Source organism: Rutilus rutilus (genome assembly GCF_951802725.1).
Source record: "Rutilus rutilus genome assembly, chromosome: 3".
NCBI lineage: Eukaryota > Metazoa > Chordata > Actinopteri > Cypriniformes > Leuciscidae > Rutilus > Rutilus rutilus.
This window is the reverse complement of record NC_140211.1, coordinates 5,487,175-5,503,582: the sequence shown is the minus strand read 5'-3', so window position 1 is coordinate 5,503,582 and position 16,408 is coordinate 5,487,175. Positions and strand designations below refer to the sequence as shown.

Genomic DNA, 16,408 nt, shown 5'->3' with positions numbered 1-16,408 from the left:
AACTGTGGATTTATTGACTGTTTGTTGGACTCTTGCTTACTAGAAATGAGGACCAGTCACGGTAAAATAAATCTACAATGTAAGCATATTAACTTGGTGTGGACATTGCAGTGAATAACACCCAAGCGAGCGCGTCCATTAACAAGCACCTTCCAGCAGCCATCAGCTGCTTAAAGTAATCGACTTGGCTGCTTACAACTACAGAATGAAGTCAATTCAACAAGTTTTATGTCGAAAAACAGCAAAAAACAAATTGATTAGCATCAATATGCACTTTTTGTTTACGTAAACATTAAAATACCATTAAAAATGATGGCCAGATTTTAGAAGAGTGTCTTGCAACATGTTATCTACTAACATGTACAAATTCAAATAAAGTTTTGACAAAAAAGGTTTTATTCAAAGATAAACCTCATATTTCAGCCTTTAAATATTTTTTTATAAAAAGTCAAAAAAGATAAATTACTGACATTTACACATTATAGCTTATATTTATTAGTAGTGTTTGGGTGCACCCCCATCCTTCATGTTGACTGTGCTTTCAATGTTGTTATGGAAAGGGGTGATTGGTTGGTTCCTGTCACATGACCTGCGGTGCGTTTGCGGCATTCTGAAAAGTGTAGATTTTTTTCATCTTGTTGCGCCTGGTAAAAAAATTTGCGCGTCGCTTCAATTATGAGCGTGCTTGCCGCGCGCCTACATTTGAACAAACTTGAGCGCGCAAAAGACGCGATATGTGAACGGCCTCTGGCGAGCTAGCTCATATCAAGCCACGAGCGACTGGTAGCACGCGAGCGACGAGTTGGAGACCCCTGATCTAGCGCTCCGCTTTGTAGGCTACAACTCCATACTTTTTGCTACTTTGTAACAACTTTCTGCGGCCAGCGTTTCTGGAAATGAACGAGGGTAAACACTTTTTTAGATCTGTCACCTGACTAAATGAAATTTAAGACCTAGGATGAAAATCTGGCCGTTTTTAAGACTTTTAAAAATACGGGATATTTTACGGGAAAATACTAAAACGGGAAGACAGCGGGAAAAGAGTTAAAATACGTGAGAAACCCGGAAAAAACGGGAGGGTTGACAGCTATGCTGTAGACCCATATGTGTAATTTTTTATAATATTTGCAGTGTACAACATGCTAAGTCAGGAGATAGTCAGAAATCAGAAGGTCTTCCTAAGATGTGCCCCATGCTCCATTCATAGTGCCTTCAGTTTGATCTATCCTGGACAAAGATTTGTCTAGATTAGTAAGATCTACTAAGATTAATCTACTAAAATGAATGATTTCTAAAACTTCAGAATAAATCAAGATGTAACATTTATTTGTCAGGTAAACATGTATCATTCCAATTACAGAAGTAAATGATTAAAAGCCAATTCAGATAAATACATGACATAATTTACTCAAAGATGACTCTAAAAGTAAGTAATGTTTTCCTGACAGAGACACACAGTGATGTGTCAGGGCCTTCCAGCAGGAAAACACTGAAACATCACTGTGGGGGATGATCCTGGTGAAGGGTCCCAAAGTCTGCTCTGTCACCTCGCCTTAAGGAACCAGACCAGAACAAAAGGGGTTGTACAAATGTTGTTTAGAGTTGTTTGGGCCAATCCATGTACCCCAGGGGGGTAGCACCTAGTTTCTTGAGATATCTTAAAGAGACATCACCCAGAGAGGAGAAACAGGATTCTCCTAAGTTCTCAATCTTTCTCTTTAAACCAATGACTGCAATGAAATTAAGACCATTTTACCAATCGCACTGAGACACTTAAAATGATACCAAACATGAAAAAGAAAAACAATATATTCACAAGATACACCATATGTGATTATATAGACATTCTTAATGAACTTTCAGTGGCTTGAGGAGGGAGAGGGGGGATGAGTTGAAGTCAAACATGGGGACAAGGAGATAAGTTTGGGCAGGACAAGGTTCTGTGCTCTGTCTTTGCTATCTGTTGTCCAGGGTGCATTTTATGGCTTTATTGCAGGGTGCGTTTTGTTTTAGCAGGAAAATCAGTCCTTACACAACATTGTTTCTGCAGTGACTTTCAGCATGTTTCCTACAAAAATGTCTGACATGTTTACGTCTATTGTGGCGTGAGAAAGTGATAAACCATGTGAAATCCAATCAGAGCAGTCAGACTGAAACAGATTTCCAGAAATGTGATTTGAACAGGGTTTTAAACCACATGAATGTAGTACAAAACGGATTTGTAAAAATCTCATTTCATGTGATTTTTTTTGTTTTGCTGTTGACACTTGTTAAAGGGATAGTTCACCCAAAAATGAAAATTACCCCATGATTTACTCACCCTGAAGCCATCCTTTCAGACGAATACAGTCGGAGTTATATTAAAAAAAATGTCCTGGCTTTTCCAAGCTTTACAATTGCAGGGAATGGGAGCCCAAAATTTGAAGCCCAAAAAAGTGCATCCATCCACCGTACGCATCGTTTTAGGAGCTTGAGTTTGTTGCCAGCGCTGTTTGTTTGAACCGCGAGAGGCGTCAAAGCTTACGCTACTCCTACATCTACGTCATACATCGTAAGTTGTTACTCTTTTGGCGTAAGTCGACTTGCGTACGGCCGTCTGCTGGAAGCTAGTTATTTTAGTCTATATAGTTATATCTCTATAGTTATAAATATGTAGCCTGGGTGCCAGCCCGAACCCCGCCCACAATATTTTTTGGTCGGGAAGTTCGGTCTGGACTCGCTCCGTTGAGGAGCTATTATGCCCGAACAAAAATTGTTCGGACCAATCAAATTGTCAGGGCGGGCTTTATACGATGATGGACAGATAAGCAACGGTAACGTCATCATCCACGTCATCAACGAGCGCTTGGGTTGAATTCAAATGACTGCCGCTGAAGAATTGAGATTTCACGAGTTCACGCTTACAAATAAGTCAGATAGAATAAATGCATATTTGGCGTACTGTCTGAGGAGAGGCTTCGGGCTCGGTACTTGTTTTCAATTTAGTACTGCACTGTAAAAACGAACAAGTTCATTCAACTTAAAATAATTTGTAACCTGGCTGCCTTAAAATGTTGTGTTAAGTAAGCTAAGAAACTTCAGTTGTTTGTATATATATATTGGAGTTCCTGAAACCTAGAATTAATCATTGGGATAACAAAGGTGAAGGCAACAAAATAGTCTGATCAACTTGAATTTAAGTTTAATGAACTAGTTTTTTAGTTACTCCAACAAGACATTAAAAGTTGTGTAAACCTGAATCCCAGTTGAGACAACATAAAATGAGTGACACCAACAAACTTTTCTGCTATCTTGAGTTGTTTACACTAAGCATCTTGTTGAGTCAATTTATAATTATTAGTTGTGCAACAAAATAAAAATTGTCTCAACTATTCATTTTGTTGAATGAACTTATTATTTTAAGGCAGCCAGGTTACTTTTTCAAGAATAGTTCATTTTAGTTGGAATGTTAAGTTCATTCAACAGACTGAACTGCGTAATTTGCCCACACAACTTAAGTTTCTGTTTTCTAATAGTACTACATAAAAATGATTCATTGGCAAAGAAGAACATGCAGAATGCTATTTGATTTGATTTCAAAACAGACAACATCTTTTAATGTACTTAATGATAAAACACCTTACCATTAAAACACATAGCTAAACATTGACATTTCATATTAATGTTTCTGTAAACATAAACATTTATCTAAAAAAATGTAAACTCTGGTACATAAAACTGTAAATATAGAAATAAAATGGATGCCGATACCACTGCCGGTGTCCATGAAAACTTTTTGTATCATCTCGAATGTGTACTTAAGTTCAGTCACTTGGGATAGTCTATGTCAAGACAGTAAAGAAGATCCATGAGTGAGGAAAAGGCAACATCTCCTAGCTCACGTATGATGATGTTCTCTTCTAGCACAACTGCAATAACGACTATCTCCTTTGCCAGAAGTGCTTGGCTGCTTCCGCCGTCCTCAGTAACAATGAGAAGGCCAACGTCAACTTCTTTTGTAGCCTCTTGTTTGGAACTGGTAGTCTAAAGAACATAATGAAGTATTTAGTAATTAAGCATGTACTGTTACAATACCAAACTTGAAAGGGTTAGTTCACCAAAAAATGAAAATTCAGTCATTAATTTCTCACTCATTTCATTCCTAACCCCTAATTCCTAATGAAATCTGAGAACTTTCTGACCCCTCCATAGACAGCAACGTTATTACCACTTTTTAAGGCCCAGAATGGCAGTAAAGACATCGTTAAAATAGTCCATGTGACTCATGTGGTTCAACCTTAATGTTATGAAGCCACGAGAATACTTTTGTGTGTAAAAAAAATAAAAATAATGAACTTATTCAACAATGTCTTCTCAGCATCGGAGAGTGAAACGGAAGAGAAGAAATTGTTGAATAAAGTCGTTATTTGGTTTTTTTTTTGCGCATAAAGTATTCTCATGATGCTTCATAACATTAAGGTTGAACCACATGAGTCACATGGACTATTTTAACAATGTCTTTACTGCCTTTCTGGGCCTTGAAAAACGGTAATAACGTTGCTGTCTATGGAGGGGGCAGAAAGCTCTCGGATTTCATCAAAAATGTCTTCATTTGTGTTCCAAAGATGAACGAAGGTCTTACGGGTTAGGAACGACATGAAGGTGATTAATTAATGAAAGAATTTTCATTTATGGGTGAACTAACCCTTTAATGTAGGATGTAAAAAACATCCTATGTAAAAAAAAAAAAAAAAAAAAAAAGCAACTTATGATGTTTACCTGAATAGGAAAATCAAACACCTACATAGTAATTACACAATAGATATTTCAATGTAGTTTTTAGTTTGTCTAGCACTAGAATGTATCCCTTTTCCCAAAACCAGAATATGCAATGAAAAACGTGCCTAGTTTTGTACTAAGCTATAAAGGATAAAACTAATTATGGCCATAAATTATTGAAGTGACTATGTGAATTTAGTGGGCAGTATTTATAGTCCACTTACACTGACATACAAAAAACATGTTTAAAAGACAGTCATTTAGCTTTGTCTTACATTAAAGGGATAGTTCACCCCAAAATTTTAATTTGCAGTTAATTTACACACCCTCAGGCCATCTAAGATGTAGGTGACTTTTATCCTTTAGTAGAACAGTGTGGCGACGGGGGCGTGATAACCCTTACGGAACGAAATAAATATGACCAATATATTATATGGTGTAAATACACTGCATCCAATATGTAGTTTTTTTAATTTATTTTTTTAACAGTGGTCAATATATTATATGTTGTAAATATACTGAAAAATATATGAAATAATATATTGCATTAATATATTGTGTTATATATTACAATGTACATAAGGAATTGCCGCTTTTCATATATTGAAAATTGTATTTACAATGAGTGTACTTAGATAACTTAAATTTTACAATATGTTAACGCAATATATTATTTCATATATTTTTCAGTATATTTACAACATATAATATATTGACCACTGTTTAAAAAAAAACAAAAAAAAAACTACATATTGGATGGCCTGAGGGTGAGTAAATTAAAAGCAAATTTTTATTTTTGAATGAATTATACCTTTAATAAATGTTTTTTACTGTGACAACAGACAGTTACCCATGTCATATTGAAATTAACTCACCGCACCTCACAGACACGGATGGAACTGTTTGGATCCTGCTCCTTTAGGTAATATGGAAGTCCAAGCAAAGCTGCTCTTCTCTTCTGGTTTGAAGTCTCAACACACACATAAAAAACAGGAACGTTAGACAAACTGTGACAACTGTAGGACCAAGCATGCTTATAATACTTATTTCTGATAACACTGGGGCTGCTGATATGTCACTTACCATCACAAAACTTTGTTATGGTTTTATTAATTAAATGTTTTTGTTCCCACTTTTGTACAGGCTTTTGTATTTGTACAATAGGGCAGGGTGAGTTCTAATTAGGGATTTGTGCTGTGTCTACAGTAACTTATTTACTGTATAGTTCACTATTAAATTATCAACCCACTATATTATCCAAATGTCTAGCAAGAATAATTATACCATACATAATTCTCAAAATATCCATGATTTATTGTAAAATAACGTTACGACGTCCTCTCCAGCAGCTTGAATATGTTCCCGATTTGGTTACCATGGCAACTCAACGGTCAGCCACCATTATAAAAAAAAAAAAAAGGTTTAAGCCTCTTTCCAGAGTTCAGTAACTTACATACTTTATTTTATACATTTTTATAAAAGCTATTTATTCGTTGTGAAGTGTAAGACTCACTTCAGAAATAAAGTAAAGACACAGTTTAAGTAAAAAGTGCCAGAGCAAAAACCCAGTGCGCCGCGCGCGAAGTGATTGAATTCTTATAATTCCTCGACAAGACTTAACTATAAAGAGGGAACGAATTCGTAAAACAAGGAACAAATTTGTGGCCACGATAAATGACATATTACAATATACATTTTACACAGGGTTGTTGTCAGTGGCCACGATAAATATATTTTTGACCGCATGTCATGTGCAGGTGCAGCAGCAGTGTTTTATGAACACCCGCACATGGAATGCGGACAAAAATATATTTATCATGGCCACTGACAACCCTGTGTAATATGTATCTAGTTTACACTTAATTTAACAAGTATTTTTATAAAAACAAGTAAGATAGAAGTTCAAGCTTACCTCAGGAACTCGATCCATCCAAAATGGAAGTTTCTCGTAGGTCGCACGCGTTGTAGGGGGGCGCTCTTTGGGGTTTCCCTACGTATTTATGCAGGGGCCGCTCATACAACTAAGAAATCTATGTTGCCTGAACTACTCTGATTAAACGGAGTAGTTGGGCACAGGGAAACTTGATATCTTAAGTACACTCAACATTTTAGTTGAACTGACTTATGAAAATGAGTTGAGGTAGCAAAAGCCTCAAATCCTGTTTTACAGTGTGCCCTGAATAAGCTATTTCACATAGAAGTATAAAAACTTAGCCTGGGAAAACCTTGACAAACTTTGAGATTTGCTCTGCAAGTCAGTCTGGCCAAGAGCCCATTCAAGCCCATTTCCAATTTTTCCAAATAGAGGCACCAATCACAAATGTTGAAGCAGGCTTTACACGATGACGATCGCTCTGATTGGTTTTAGGTCTATCCAATTGCGTCCAGAGGCATTTGAGCGACGTCCGTTGGTGACGCCCCTTTGGAAATGGGCTGTGAATGAACCTTCCCCAGACCCACTCTCAGATACAACGAAGGTTTACAATTGGCTAGCAAATATTATACTATCTGTTACTATTCATTGATTCATTCATTGATCCAGTTGTTTGTTTGTTCATTCAGTCGTTTGCTCATTTTGTTCAATAGAAGGTTTTGGTGTCAACCAGACTAATAAAAACTATAAGATGGTATAAATCTTAGTAAATGATAATGATCTGGCCTATAATTTAAAACATGTTAACATGTTGCATACCCAATCATTGACTAAATCATGTTGTACTTGCAAAAAAATACTTTGAATCAAATCAATGAATCATCAAAACAATCTGTTTGCTGTTAACACAAAAATTCACATTCCTTTTAGTCACACATGGTCATTTGGTAAGATGTTGTATATCTGTTGAAGTAATGAAACATACTCACCAGGCATGAATCTTCACTGAGAAACATGGGAGACCTTCCAGGACAGTTGCTTTCTGAGTCACAATATTTGTGGTCTAAAAAAAAAATGGGTACAAAAAACAACAACAAATTTCGTTAATGCACAGTTATTAATTTAAATTTGTTATGAGTTTGCATGTATGTTTGAAGTCATAGAGCCTCTGCTAATGAGCCACCTAATCAGATGTCAGATGTGCTGAATAGGAAATCAGTATTGTATGCAGTATTCTAAGTTCAGGACCAAAATCAGTCTAATCAGCCAGTGTAAACTTGGCATACATTGTCATATTCCTTCAAAAATATCTTCAGAAAGTGTTCTTTATATAATAGCAAACAGCTCTGATAAATTTGTTTTTAAAACTATCTTTGACACATGATGTTTATCAGCAAGTTACCTGCTGAACAAGCTTTTTGAGATGATCTTCCATTTCTGTTCCAAATGCCCCCTTTCTTGCTCTGCGTAGCTCGAGGAGTTGTGGAGTGTGCTGGTGTGTTGATGCTCTGAATGTACGTCTCGAGGAGGTCCACAATAACTGGTGATAGAAATAAAACAGGTCTTGGTTGTAACACTGTTTAACTGGCTTCACATGGCTTACAACAGACATTTACAAGCAACACAACAATAACCTGTATTAAAGATAATCTACAGCCAATTAATTTAATTTCAGTCTTTATTTTACCTAATTTGGAAGAAATGGGGCAGGCCATCGTTCAAGCACTTCAGATACCATTGGCACTACTTTCACAATTGTCAGAGGGAGAAAGTCAAGCTCATTTTCTGATTGATGAACACTATATTTGTGGTTTTCTTCTTCATTTCCTCAACCAAGATGAGCCATTCCTTTTCCAGAGAATAATCAGACTGGCCTTTAGGGATGATCCTGTCATCTCCTCCTCTTTTCCTGTTGAAAAAAAGATACATATTGCACCTTTAAATACATGCACACACATCCATGAGCTTGACTGAAATGTATTTTGCAATCCACAAACAACAGCATTTCAACTTGTGTCTGTGAAATTCAGAATTAAATAAATGTGCAGAGATTTGGACAAACATTGGCATGTTTGTGAATAGAAATATTCTATTTTGTATAAATGTATCACAATTTATGGTACTTTGAATTAGATCAAATTCATTGAAGACACAAGTTGAAATCAATGCATGTTTGTGGATTGCAAAATACATTTGCAAATTCGATCAAATTTATAGATTTTTCTGCATGTATTTGTTAATAATATCAAATCTAAATCAACTCCATAAAATTATACTTACTTTAAATTAGACGTTTGCAGTCTTGTCGACTCAGTCGAGTAACGTTAAGTTAGTCTGGAAACACGTGAGAAAGCCGGAAGGGCACAGATAAAAAAAATTGTGCAGATTTTCACTTTGAGCTCAGTCTGAAACATGAAATTCAAATATTAGACCACTGTAAAGGGTGTGTGAGTTTAAATTTAAGATGAAGAGTCGACTTCAAAATATGTCTTTGGTGTATTGCACAAATGAAATGTTACATAGTGCATTATAACGTCAAAGCTAGTTTAAAATAATAAGTGGCGATTTCGAACTTGTTCCTAACTTACTACGATTACACAGGTTATATTCTAAACAGTTTACATGCTGAATACTTAAGTTAGGAGACTTAACGTTAGTTAAGCTTGCTCGTGAAAAAAATGAATAGCCGTAACCAGGGCTCTGCGGTCAAGATGATACATGTACTTTTACAAACGACTTCAATATAAATACATATACTTACAGAAAATGATGGCTTTCGCGTTGTAAATAAGCTGAAGAAAGAAGAAACACGTTGGCTGTGAGTAGGTCCGTTACGGTCTCGCACGCAGATGCTTAAAATGGCTCCTTCGTCAAGTCTGTTCGTTGTTGGCGCGCTTCATTGCACATGCGCCAACTTCGTGGTCGTTACAATGCGCATGCTCCAACCTCCAACCCAACTTGCATGCTTGTTAACTTGCATTTACAAATCTATTTTACAATTAATACTAAGTTAGTCCAACAATTGTTGAAACAACGTCTTTTCACTGGTTAAGCCAACTTTTTTGCATTTAATTGTCCAGTTAACTTAAATATAATAATTAGTCTAACTTTTTGTGAGTTGGATTTTTTACAGTGTACTTTTATAATGGATGGATCCACTTTTTTGGCCTTCAAATTTTGGGCTCCCATTCACTGCCATTATAAAGCATGGAAGAGCCAGGATATTTTTTAATAAAACTTAGATTGTATTCGTCTGAAAGAAGATAGTCATATACACCTATGATGGCTTGATGGTGAGTAAATCATGGGGTAATTTTCATTTTTGGGTGAACTATCCCTTTAAATATGATCAGAGAAATCCAGCATTGCATCAGTTCAGGCGACGCCAGTAAAGCTTGTATCAGCTGTCGATCAACTGTTTCTGATGTGTTTTCACACACACATCACAGGCTCTTTTAAATCCCCACTCGTCTGTTGCATGGCTTCACACTGGATTTAACTTCCCTCCTCCATCCCCAGCTCCACCTTTAGCCTGGAGATCTGTGATCTGATCTGAGATCTGTCTTGTGGTCATCTTCAGTGACACCACTAAGTTACATGTACATCATCCTTTCTCATGTATTTTGGCTTATTTATGACAACTCAAGTTATAATTAATGTTATATTTTGCCCAGAACAGACCCATATTGCCAACACTAACTGCATTATCATTATAATAAATACACATTTGACAAAAGTGGTCCTGACTGAAATAATAACACACGTCAAATTGAACTGGGATGATACATGATTTATACAGTCCAGCAATAACATTAAAGCAGCTGTTTAGTTGTGAATGTTCAAATATAAATTATGAATGTTTACATGTATATATTTAACTGATTAGTTCATGTTGTTGCCAAGACTTTATTCTACAGAACTTGTAGATTTACTGATAATGACGTCAATATGCAAATAAAGAAAGGAGAGGTGGACAATGCACAAATAAGGAGGAAGTCAAATATGAAAATTAGTTTTAGAGAAATACACAAATGATGTGATGAGCTGAATGAGGGATGAGAGCAGATATAATAATCACGTAGTTTAAATCTGCAGACAGAAACATCAGACTCAGGACAGAAACACACGACCTCTAAAGTAAGAACATGTTCATTCTTCAAACACAATTACACTTTCAGATGTTAATATTGTCTTAATGATTATGTGTTTCATTCATGTTTCTGAAATTGTCAGATTTTACTCCAAAATGAATTTGTGAATGTTCTGAGTTTTTCACTGTTTCTTCCTCAGAAATGGACCAAACTCTATATTTGATTCTTCTTCTCATTGGTGAGTGTGTTTGTTGTATTATTTATGGTTTATAGTTTCATCAGGTTTGACCCTGTTATGAAAAGCATTAAATCAAACGCTCTCTTTCACAGCTCTCTGCTCCGTATCTGAATGTGTTCAGCGTCAGTATCACTTTATAAACGTGAAGAAGAACTGGACTGAAGCTCAGAGATTCTGCAGAGAGAAATACACAGATCTGGCCACCGTTGACAACATGACAGACATGAACGAGCTGAAGAAGAGTGTGAATGATGGAGGTGATCAGTATGTCTGGATTGGGCTGCAGAGGAAGAATGTTGATAAATGGCAGTGGTCTTCAGGTGAACCTGCGCTCTATCTGAACTGGGGACCTGGACAACCTGATGGCAGAGATGAGTGTGCTATGATGAGAAATGGAGAATGGCATGATTGGCCATGTAGTATCAGCCTGACTTTCATCTGCAATTCATCTAACAGTAAGTGCAGCTCCATACAATCACAATAAACATTAATTTATAAAAGATACACCATATACTGCACTGTAAAATCTAATTAGTTAGACTTACTTAAAAATAGCATGCAAACTGATTGCCTTAATAAAAAAAAAAAAAAAAATAAAAAAAAATAATAATAAGTGAAATAGGAATACACAAAAGTTCCAGTAACTAAAAATGAACTGAGAGTACTTGATAATTTACTTCACATTTACTTAGAAAAGCTACACTGTTAAACCTTGTTGTAAAAAATTCTGACAGTAACATGCCCTTTTACATTAAAACAGTAATATACCATAGAAAACAATGCATTCTGAGAAAATAGCCTACTGGAACATTCTGTGAATTAACAGTGCTCAAAGACGACACTCAGAGGATGTGTTCCAAATCACACCCTATACCCTCATTCACTATCCCCTACATTAGTTCACTGATATAGTCCACATGACAGAGTGAATGAAAAGAAGTGAGTGAAATCTGACTCTGATGAACACCTGATAAACAGAATCACTGAAGGACAAAAAATAGAAACAAGAACTACAACTGACTTCCAGCCAAACCAGTTTAAAGGTGCCATTGCATGGATTATTTTATTATTTTAGAATGTTTCCTGGGGTGCCCTTATAATGTTAGTATGTTTTTTAGATCAAAAATTTAGAAATAAAAGGCATTTTTCCTAGCCTGATTTTAGCCTCTGATTTGAACACTCTGTTTGAAGGGGCGTGTCTGCTGAGAGACTGCAGTGTAAACGCCCACTGCTGTGATTGGCTGCTGTGAGACTGCAGTGTAAACGCCCACTGCTGTGATTGGCTGCTGTGAGACTGCAGTGTAAATGCCCACTGCTGTGATTGGCTGCTGTGAGACTTCAGTGTAAGCCTGTTGATCACGTGAATGAAGATCTTATCATTGCAACGCAGTTACTTTCTGCACTCTCACTAATGATTTCACCAATGCAAACATGATGTACGTACAGTAAGAGCTTCGTTGTGCAGTGTAACAGCATCATTGATTTCATAACGAGTTTTGGCAAGTGTCCAGATAAACTCGCGCTGTGTGATTAACAGCTTGGGCGACTGGAAAGGGATTGTTCTTTGATCGCTTTCTGTATATTAATCACAGTTTAAGTAAGATTATTTTCATCCTACTAAGAGAAACGACGTGAAGTTGATCGTTTAGTCACTTGCTTGATTTACTGGTGCATAAACAGTATTGAACAACTTTGAGAGAAAGATTATCTGTCTGAACTTGAACAATTACACATCAGACATTCACATAACCCACTGGTTCTTCAGAGGCTCGGATGAAGGAACTAAAAAAATACCTTTGTGTTCATTTGTACATCCAAACACTGAGCAACTGCCATGCTTCGCTCGTTTGCAAGTCGAGGAAAAATGATTCGGCTGCGCAGTTCCGCCTGGCCTTGAACATGGGCTGGCATATGCACATTTTTGGATACGTACATATTAATGATCCCGACTGTTGCGTCACAGTCGGTGTTATGTGGAGATTCGCCTATTTTTCAGGGGTGTTTTTCAAAAACGAGATTTAAATGAGGAGGAAACAATGGTGTTTGGGACTCACTGTATGTCATGTCCATGTACTGAACTCTTGTTATTTAACTATGCCAAGATAAATTCTATTTAAAATTCTAGGGCACATTTAACATTATTTCTTTATTATTTTGTAGAAAAGTTATTTTTGAGAATTAACAGAGATTTAGATGTTAACAGAGATTTAGATGTTTTGTTGAAAAGGATAAGGTTTGTTGTCACCGATATAGTGATCAGTGTTTTCTTTAGGTGGGCTCTTGACCCTTGACTCATTAACATTAGTTTTCCTCTGGTTGCTGTGACAGTGAGTTTATAAAGCACTTTTATTACGGCAAGAAAAAGCCAAGAGGAAGTTGATCAGGTGTTTTTGGCTGTTGTGATAATGCTGTCTAATTTTGGTAACACTTTACAATAAGGTTAATTTGTTAACATTATTAATGTATTAACTAACATTAACTGATTTACATTTACAAATATGCATTTGGCAGACACTTTTATCCAAAGCGACTTACATTGTATTTCAAGGTACACATTTACATTCTTATCAGTTCTTGCTTTCCCTGGAAATTGAACCCATGACCTTGGCCTTGCAAGCTCCAGCTCTAGTGTTTGAGCTACAGGAAAGCTGAACAAACAATGAACAATACATTTGTTACAGTATTTATTAATCTTTAAAATAAAAAGTTAATAAAAATTCAGCTGTTCATTGTTTGTTCATGTTAGTTCATGTTGACGAATACAACATTTTGATTTTGATAATGTCTTTTCCCTTACGAAAAAGTATACTTCAAGTTCATTTTATGAAGTGTACTTAAGTAATGTTCAAGTATATTTTTAAGTATACTTTATGTAGTAAGTATAGCCTACTAATATCAATGTGTACTTGTAGTAAACTTGTAAGTGCACTATTTCAATACTGCTTGGGACTAAATTGTCCCACTTTTAGTATATAAAAGTATACGTTTAAGCATACTATAAGTGTAACAGTAGTAAACTTTAAGTACACAACTAGGTTTCTCATTTGTAATGCATCGGTACTTATAAGTATACTAGAAGTTTATTATTTTAATACAAGTAGTATTTTTTTTTTTTTTTATGAAAGTACACACTGAAGTTTACTCTCAGTAAACTTCTAGTTTAGTTTAAGTTTTAGTTTAGTTTTCTTTAAGTGAACATAACTTTATACTTAAAGTTTACTATTTATCTCATTCAGATCTTTGTGTCTGAATCCAGTATTCTAGAGAAACGTAACAAAACATAATGGAGAAATGTAAATTTGCAATAAAATTATCAGGAAAATTCACAAATGTTACTTCATATTATATATACAAAATCATCATACATATTTTGTGAATATTTAATATACCATCCACTGTAGAAACAGTCTTTGAATGACACGTGTTTCTGATGCTCTTATACACATTAAAAACCATAAACCGATGTAAGAATAATAAACAAACTGATTCATAAATCTGTTTCCATGTGTTTTTCTTAAAGTGAACACAGAACTCGTCTTTGTCAATCAGACGAAGAACTGGAGAGACGCTCAGAGTTACTGCAGACAGAATCACATTGATCTGGTCAGTGTGAGGAACCAGAATGAGAGTCAACAGGTTCAGCATATCAATAATAATCACAAACCTAATGATGTCTGGATCGGTCTGTTCAGAGTCAGAGACCCATGGCAGTGGTCAGATCAGAGTGACTCCTCATTCAGATACTGGGCTCCTAGTGAACCTGATGTTAGAGGAAATAACAAAAACTGTACAGTGATCGAACCAAACGCTCAGGGTCAATGGCATGACATCAACTGCAACAGCCCACATCCTTTTGTGTGTCATGAAGGTGAGCAGATCCTCACAAACACACACAATCCATCCATCACCTCCAGATATCTTAAAGTTCACACTACATGTCTGACATGACAGATTCCTCCACAGTGTTTGTTCTGCATGTTGTTTTTGATCAGTCTCTCTCTAGTTTTTGCTTGTGGTTTGTTTTGTGTCCAGATAAACTGATTCTGATCAAAGAGACTCTGACGTGGTCTGAAGCTCTGAGATACTGCAGACAGAATTATACGGATCTGGTCTCGGTTCATTCAGTCGAGATGCAGGAGGAGGTGATGAATGGGGTTAAAGTTGCGTCTACTGAGGCGGTGTGGTTGGGTTTACGTCACTCCTGCACTGTGGGCCTCTGGTTCTGGGTGAGCGGAGAGACCGTGTGCTATCAGAACTGGGCTCCAGGGAACGGCACAGGAGACGAGGACTGTGAGTCTGCAGTGAGATCTGGAGCAGTTCAGTCTGGAGGAGATCAGCGCTGGATCAGCCGTCCTGAACACGACAAACTCAACTTCATCTGCAGCAGATCTGAGGAGTGAAGGATATGTTTGTGTTCTTTCATAACTGGCAAATCTTTTTTTTTTTTTTAACACATCTTGTTTTCATCAATTAATGCTTATATCAAAGTATAATGATAATTTCTGTAACTGAAGAGTATCTTATTAATATCAACATAACATACTTTGGGCATTTAAACACTAATGTGCACTATATGTTTTAAAGAGCCCATGAAATCAAAATGAGTTTTAATCTGTGGCATTAAAAAAAAATATGAAAGTAGAATATTACATATCTTGCTAACTGTATGCGTGTTGAACCAGCTTAAATAAACTTACAAGCATCATTCTTGTGTTCTGATTTAGAAACACACACACACACACACACACACACACACACACACACACACACACACACACACCACACGTGTATATGATGTTTGATAATCACACATACATCACATCACAATATGACTTTGTGGTTCAGCTTTGTGTCACTTCCAAATTTTTTGTAAAGGAAATATTCAAAGCAAGACAACTAATGCATGAAATCAAAGCTGTAAACAACTGCTTTTTTATTAGTTTTTAGACGTAAACAATTATGAAAATTAAGCATTAATGAATATTAAATAAATGTAATAAATTACTTCATCCGTTGTGACCAATGTTCCCTCTAAGCTGCGCGCGCGCGGCCGCGCAATAGATTTTTCAGACCGCGCACATTTTTCAAATGCACAAACGATTTTTTTTTCTTTTTTTTTCAGGGGTTAAACACCCTTACGAAAAAAAAGTATACTTCAAGTTCATTTTATGGAGTATACTTGAGTAATGTTCAAGTATATTTTTAAGTATACTTTATGTAGTAAGTATACTAATGTCAATATGTACTAGTAGTAAACTTGTAAGTGTACTATTTTAATACCACTTGGGACTAAATTGGCCCACTTGAAGTATATAAAAGTATATGTTTAAGTGTACTATAAGTGTAACAGTAGTAAACTTTAAGTGCACAACTAGTTCATAATTATGTTTCTCATTTGTTCTGCAAGTGAACTTATGAGTATACTAGTAGTTTACTATTTTAATACTT

The 16,408-nt window shown here is 36.0% G+C and overlaps 1 protein-coding gene across 1 annotated transcript; it reads left to right on the top strand.

The window, feature by feature from the left end:
* Positions 1-10,724: 10,724 nt before the first annotated feature.
* Positions 10,725-15,664, top strand: LOC311287704 (C-type mannose receptor 2-like). Its single transcript, XM_084404719.1, has 5 exons — positions 10,725-10,768; positions 10,922-10,960; positions 11,053-11,415; positions 14,481-14,828; positions 14,993-15,664. The coding sequence occupies exons 2-5, from the start codon at positions 10,924-10,926 to the stop codon at positions 15,358-15,360; spliced, it is 1,116 nt and encodes a 371-aa protein (XP_084260845.1). The 5' UTR covers positions 10,725-10,768; positions 10,922-10,923; the 3' UTR covers positions 15,361-15,664.
* Positions 15,665-16,408: the final 744 nt, after the last annotated feature.